Below are 7,804 nucleotides of genomic sequence, written 5' to 3' on the forward strand. Positions count from 1 at the left end.
CACTGTCCATGTTATCCTCAAATTATCCGTCGTAATTCACGATATTCGAATCACACGCCTATACATTAATTCAATTGTTTTTTATCACCCAGGTCGAATCGACTGGCAGAAATCATATTCAGATGAAATTTTCGATAAAATACCTAATTTATACGATACTTTTGTATCGGGATTGCACGGGGCTGTTAAATCGTGGAAGACCCGAACCATGTTTGATTCCAGTCATCGCTCAGAAATTGTATGAAATCGCTTGAACTCGTTTGAAATTATTTGAAATCCGCTTAAATTGTTTGGAACTCCGTGAAATTAGTTTGAAATGGCTTGAGGCTGCTTAAAATCAGTTTAAAGTCGTTTAAAACATCTTGGGATTGGTTCGAAACCGTTTGTCACGATTATCGAATCACTTGAAACCGCCTAAGATCAGTTTTGAGTGATCTAAAACTCCTTAAAATTAGTTTGAAACCTCAAACGACGGTTTTGACAAGACTTAAAGCTGCCTGAAGTAATTTCGTAGTCGTTAGAAACTCGTTTGAATTATTTAAAATCCTCAATCACTGATGAATTCGCGAGTGAAAATTGTCGATAAAACATGCACGGATTATCGTTCAACGCAAACCTTCCGAAAAAAAAATATATTTTGATCAAAAACTGAGGAAATGGCGACATTTGATCCCCCTAGAATTCCTCGGACGAAAGATTACAGCCACCGGGTTTCATCTGGGAGAAATTATCTCTCACAGGCAATTCGCAAGCGTGTATTTTCGCTCGAGCAACGTTCGAGCGGCGCGATGAGAAGGACCTTGGGGTTCCCCGGGCCCCCTCAAAGGGAGGCTGAGGCGAGTCGTGGTTGGATTTAGCCGAGGGGCCCCCCTTCTAGCTGTCCCTTGCCTGCAACTCCCTCCGTAAAATGGTGTAAGGTAAGCGCTCTTCCTTGTGAGCGAGGCAAAGGATCCTCGGATGGTGGCCCAGGCTATATAAACAAGGAGAGTCGGTGTTGTGAGCAGTCACTCCTCACTCAGCTGGTGGCCGAGCAACAAAGTGAATCCAGAAAACAATCGGTTGGCAAAGATTCTCGGTTTATTTTTTTCATTTATTTCGGTTAGTCGCGGGTATACTTCTCAATTTCTGTGCCAGACGACGATCGTCCAAGTGACCCGGAAACCGTGCGCATACCGGAAGGAGCACCAGTATCAGGGAAATTTGAAAAAAAAAAAAACCGGAAATCCTTCGCCATGATCAACCTCGTACAGGTATGTCAGTCACGACGCAGCATCCTGCGATTCGATTTTCACCACCACAGAACCGCGAATCTCACCCCGTCGAAATCACCCCCCACCCTCCACCACCCCCCATGCCTTCGTTACTCCCGATTGTGCAAATCTCACTGCACATGCTCCTCGTTTCATATTCCCAACGAGACTTCGTGCCGTCCGCGAATATCTTATTTCACCGATTTAAACGTTATTTCCGGATCGGTCTTTTGCGCAAGGTGAACCCCAAAAAAAAAAGAAAAAAAAGAGTGGAACGAGTATCGATCGTTTTGCCATTTTTACATGCAATTAAGGATGTATCAGTTTTTTTTGCCAAATAATACGTTTCTTATTCCTTGAACTCTGGATTTAACAATTACCGTTATGAATATTGCACCGTCGATGAATTTAAATTAAAAATTCTCATTCATGCCGAATAAATGACCCGACGAATTTACACATTGAAATTAAATTCATTCGCGTTGGGTGAACAAATGAGCAAAATATATTTAGCATCGTTTTGATGAATTCTCTGCAATATCCGTCGGTGATATTGACAGATATATTAATTGGCAGAAAATTAGACTGTAATCAATACGTGTGTATCGTATCTGTGATCGAACGTGAGGGGCTATGAAATGTGATAATTTCAATGATTCGAAAATTAGTTCACCACCTGAAGGAATTCTTAATCAATGGTGTAATGATTTCGCGGCCGTTTGATCATTTTCTATTATTCAGGTGGAAGAAGGGTGAATACTTGTATTTCCACACGTGTAATAATTAGCTAATTAGCTAATTAGCCAATTAGCGATATTTTAATTCCTTGCGATATCTTCCTTATCCCTCAATTAAAATAAATTCAAAACTGCGGTCCCGCGATGCTCGCACGTGGTGTTAAACGGACTTTCAAGGATCCTTTAAAAATTAAACGTGTATATTCTCGGGATAATTAGGGGCGGCCTAATTGATCGACTGGATCGTTTTATGCCTACCTCACGGCTACGAAGCAATTACGCCGCGTCTTCTCGACCATCGCTAAGTACAGCGTTATTTCGACCGCGAGGGTCAGTTTCGCTTTCGATTATTTAACTCACGCGAAAGCGTGCCATCCTTTTCTATTCGTAAAATGTGTAAAATACCCGGATCAATCCATCATTCGTGCAACCGTGTTGCGGAGGAAAAACGAAGCAGTCGTAACAGTCGATCTGAAACTAACGTGTTCGTTTTCTTTCGGTATTAAGCAATCCTGTACAATGTTGCGCAAAAAGAAGTACAAGAATTGGTGTAAAATATGCCTGAAGAACAAAGTCGCGATGTGTCAAAGTTTACGGAAAAGTTAGAAACGGGTGAGGAAGTAGAATTTATTCTGTCTCTAGAGAAAAGTGGATACGCAAAAGTTTGATAAGGACGAATTATGTATAAATGAATACGTTAATACTTTCTCACAGACATTACAAGACTGATAATACAGCTCGCTAGGAAAAATGACAAGTTATAACTTTATTAAATATCGAAGAGTGTATGTTTAATACACGATTGAAAATACTATACATTATCGTGTCGCAGCAACCTTTCCTATAAATATCATACAATGAGATCATTAACCGCACGATAAAGTGTATAATATTCCTGCTACATCCAACGTATCGATTCATTATATTTAGATACCTACCTAGTTGCTCGTGCTGGAATAGTAAGAAAAAAAATAAATAAAAATGACGTTAAAAAATTTTCAGGCGATGACGTATAAACTTACACCGTCCGTCACGCAACACATTCTCAAATTAATTTCACTGTTTCGTGTGACGAATAAGCTCTGGAAAGGAAACAGTAAATAAACAATGAGAGAAAGGAGATGAGTTTGAGAAGAAAAATTTGTAGAAACAAAAAACTTGATTTTCATATTTAAAAAAAAAACAAAAAAATTCATTCCGTAGTTTTATTCTTTATCTACAAACTCTAGAATCTCACACGATCTCAGCAAACTTAATTTATTTCAACTGAAGTTCGTTGCAACGCGTGGGAGATAAAAATATATCATATAACAAACAGCCTGCGGTTACCCGCGGCGTCTTGATACCAAGGTGAAAAATAATAAAGAAGTTTTTCGGAGCTCGCGTTACGCATACGTATATTTAAACAGGATATATACAGGAGAAACAAAGTCAAATTAATTAAAATTTAATCGTATAACGTACAAGAGAAATTAAACAAAAGAATTGATGAAAAAAAAAGCTCTATGCGCCTGTAGGTAAAAATTGATGAAAGAAGTAAGAAAAGTAAGGGAATTATTCACAACAGTCGTAGAAATTTCTCTCCTCTCCGTTTTTTTTTCCCCCTCCTCTTCTTCCAGCTCAATTTCACAATTTTCTTAATTTCTCTCTCCCGTTTTTTCACCACCTTTTCATCGTTCCTGTTGAAGATCGCTCTGCTCGGCTTCGCGGCAACTCTGGTCGCCGGTGACCTGCCCCCAGGAAGTAACAGATATCTGCCCCCCGATCCAACCAAGGGCTACAACTACAACAAGCCGTCGCCCCAGTTTCCGACTGTGACAAGACCCACCCCCTCATTTCCGGTCACCACTCGACCAACCACGAGCTTTCCGTCGGTGACCCCAACCAGGCCCAGCATCCCGAGTTTCCCGCCTGGGCCCAGGCCCACTCCGTTCCCGGTGAACCCGGTCAGGCCCACGCCGGGACTGCCGGACTATAATGGACAGCCCACGGGGAACAATGGAAACACATTGACGCCGAATGTGAGTCTAGGAATAGAGAGAAATAGAGAGAGAGAGAGAGAGAGAGAGAGAATGAAGCGTGGATTCTGTGAAGAGGACGGTTTAATTGCCATGATTGAATTTCGTAAGCATTTAACGGTGCTGGAAATTCCTTTGCTTGTGGTATAATTGCCGGATTTCTTAACCTCGAGGAACGCTGATCATCCTTTTGTCTCGATTTCGTCTGTTTTGGTACTGCTTCGTGCTGGTTTAATCGGTTTTTTTACGTTTCGTTGTAGAGTTTATTGTTCTAGCGACAAAGGTTTTAAAGACTGTCGTGAACCGAGGATACTCGATTATTGCGACGTCGTGATTACGATGATGATCGTGATCGTTTTGTATGTTTACGTTTTGTAATCGCGATTCTAGAGGTTTTTTTAATGCCTGTCGAAATCGTGGATTTTACAGAATTATTGTTTCCCGGTTTCTGTACCGGGACAGGCGAATGGATGAAACGATTTTTGAAATTCCGTCGAGGTTGAAAACAGTTGGATCTTTGATTGAATTTTGTGAAATACCTTTCGTCGTGAAACAAGTACCGAGGAGTAGCTCAATTCGTGGGATGATTTCGGAGGAGTATCCTTGGATACAAAATAAGCCTCGAGAAATACCCTTATTCGTGAAATTGTTTCGGAAAACATTCCAAATCCTGAATTGTTATTCAAGAATCATGCTTGGCTCTGAATAAAACCCCGAAAAATATTTTTATATTCCTTATTCTGAAAAAAAAATTCGCAAATGTGCTTTTCTTTGATTGAAATTCTTGAAATATCCTATTCCGTTTAAAGAAATGTAGGATTTGTGTTAAAATTCATGAATACAGGACCTGAAAATACCCCAACTCGTTCGATCAAATTTGCTGAATATGAGTTGTTGCGAACAACATCCACAAAACATCCGATATCGTTTAAAGACATTCTGTAAATGCATATGATTTACAGAATAAGGGCCGACATAACACAGTTCAAAAATTGCGAGAATCTCAACGAATTTGTAGAAACTCTCGAATGAATTTCTCATCGTCATAATGTCGAAGATGAATGGGAAGGTTGAAAGAAAAATTTCCCTTCCAATTTCCTTGGGATTGGTTCGAACCAGTTTATAATGATTTTGAAACTGCTCAAAGCTGCTTCAAATCAGTTTGAAGTCATTTTAAACTCTTTGGGATTGGGTCGTAACCTTTTCTAACCATTACCAAATCACTTGTCACTACCTAATCAGTTTGAAATTCTTTATACTTAGTTTGAAACCATTTGTGATGGTTTTGAAACGCTTTGAAGCTGCGTAAAAGTTAGTTTGAAGTCGTTTGAAACTCGTTGGAATTGGTTCGAAACCGTTTCTAATGGTTATCAAACCGCTTGAAACCACCTAAAATCAGTTTTGAACCGTTTGAAACTTCTTGAAATGAGTTTGAAATCGCTTGCAATGTTTTCGAAATAGCTTGAAGCTGCTTCGAATCAGTTTAAAATCGTTTCAAACTCTTTCGGACTGGTCAATTTGAGGAAAAATTGATCGATCCCTTTTTGTCACCTCGCAGCAAGAGCACCACGACCATGGTGACCACCATCATCACCATCACGAGCCAGGAATGCCGTTCGACTTCAACTACGCCGTAAAAGACGATTCCTACGGTAACGACTACTCCCACAACGCGATAAGCGACGGTGACGTTGTGCGTGGAGAATATCGCGTCCAGCTACCCGACGGACGTCTGCAAATTGTTCAATACACCGCCGACTGGCAGCACGGCTTCAACGCCCAGGTCAGCTACGAAGGAACTCCGAGGTACGACGTCCCCCGGCCCAGCGGTACCTTCAACGGCTACTAGAGGGACCCAATCAGGTCGTCCAAAGGATGTCCCGACCGATCCTGACGAATAGCCGCAGCCGTCGTCCACTGGACAAGCCTTAGAAATTGTAAAACGCGTCTTACTGGACGATAAAACGGTTTTCCTCTTAATTTTTTAAGTTTTTTTTTTTTTTTTTAATTTATCTGTTCGGGAATCATCGGGGCATCCTGCTCAGAGACGGGTTAAAACCAAATCGCTGATTTCTACTTCCGGTGCGGAAATCGAACGATCCGAAAGTAGGATTATTGCACGTTATGCATGTTAACAACAAAATGACCGGTGCAACGAGCGTGACAGATAAGAAATTTTCATTTTTTAGTTTAATTTAATTTCTTTTTTTTCATTTCTTCGTTGAATTTCTAACTCTTTTAAACTAAATTCCGTATATGACGTAACCTGTAATGAAATGTATAATACAAGCACGTGGAGAGGTCAATAAATTTGATACAACGATTATACACGTATGTCTCTGTTACGACGTGACTGTGGATATTACTACAATTATAATATTACTCCGACGGTATAATATAACATATAGCATATGCACACACGGTGTGGAATTACACGCAATTCAAAACGAAATTATTATACCTCCCCCCCGGGCCCAATTGCGTGTTTCCTACAAAATGTCATTACCGTTTTCGATTCTAAAGCCGTATGGAGAAAAAGCGAGAATTATCAGTCCGCTGTTCGTTCGTAACTGAATTTTTTAACGACCGTCACGTACGTAACCTCCGATTATCTTCTGTTATAATACTTTTTCCAATCTCTCTATACTCTGAAAGAAATTTTTGCTATGGCGTTGAATAATACAACACCGCATATCGGTGTATCAACTGTTTTTAAGCGTCTAAATTAGACGTTATTAATAGAACGGAGCAGGGTTGAAATTCCGAATTTGAAAAGTTGCGAAAGCACCAATTACAACTTTTTTTTGTGGCGAAAGTTGAAGTAAAGACGTCGAACTTTGACGAAACATCAAAGTTTCCAATGGTACGAAACTCGACGCTCAAAGTTACCAAGTGGCGAAATTCCAACAGGTCAAAGTTCCGAAACTGTGAAAATGAGAAAATTAAAAAATCTGAAACATCGAAATTCCGAATGAATCAAGATTTTCAGATCTGCGAATTTCTGGCTTGGTGAAATTTCACCCCTTTGAACTTTTTTTGTTTTGGATTTTCGATATTTTCACGTTCGGCATCCTGGTCATTCTGATTTTCGGTTTTTCTCATTTTTTATACCCACTCGTCGATTAATTTTCGGAATATTGCACCATCGAAACTTTATTCTTCGGAATTCTATTCCGTCGTAACTTTACTTTTCGGAACTTTGCTCTATCACAACTTGAATTTTAGAAATCTTGCATTTCCGACCATTCGAAGCTTTGTTGTTTCTCCAAAGTTTTATTTCTTCACTTCAAGTTTCACCATGAAAATAATTCGGAATTCAGTGCTTTCGGAATTTCACCGCCGCTCCAACACAACGCAATCGAATGAAAAAGGAAAAATAACTACAGTTCGTTCGACAAAAAGTGCAGAATCGTTAAATTAGTAAAATTCGAACACGCTTTCCAAGAAGCGCAACTCATGCGATCATCCATAATATATGGTTGGTAACAAACCTGCAGGGCATTTGGACCAAGATTAGACGTAGAGACGTAGTATAGTAGAATCGTTCATAGAAATCGAAATCTCCGCGTGGTACAGAACAGTGTTTGCTTCGGTTAAACACGGTACGTGCGGTTTCGCGTTACACGTGTGTGTATGCGTGCGTGTTAGCGTGTGTGTGTGTTTAAGGGTGGGACATCGCACACATGCTTCAATGGGTATAACACGCGGATCCTCCGATGTGTACAAACGCCGGAAGGCTCTTCCGCTTAGATCTTCAAACACCCAGAACCACAAATAGAGAGAATGTTAGAGAGAGAGA

The 7,804-nt window shown here is 40.2% G+C and overlaps 1 protein-coding gene across 1 annotated transcript; it reads left to right on the plus strand.

Annotated features, from left to right (window-relative positions):
* The first annotated feature begins 998 nt into the window (after positions 1-998).
* Positions 999-6,331, plus strand: LOC124223173 (pro-resilin). Its single transcript, XM_046634920.2, has 3 exons — positions 999-1,250; positions 3,676-4,008; positions 5,564-6,331. The coding sequence occupies exons 1-3, from the start codon at positions 1,233-1,235 to the stop codon at positions 5,852-5,854; spliced, it is 642 nt and encodes a 213-aa protein (XP_046490876.1). The 5' UTR covers positions 999-1,232; the 3' UTR covers positions 5,855-6,331.
* The last annotated feature ends 1,473 nt before the right edge of the window (positions 6,332-7,804 follow it).

Source organism: Neodiprion pinetum, chromosome 7 (genome assembly GCF_021155775.2).
Source record: "Neodiprion pinetum isolate iyNeoPine1 chromosome 7, iyNeoPine1.2, whole genome shotgun sequence".
NCBI classification, from domain to species: domain Eukaryota; kingdom Metazoa; phylum Arthropoda; class Insecta; order Hymenoptera; family Diprionidae; genus Neodiprion; species Neodiprion pinetum.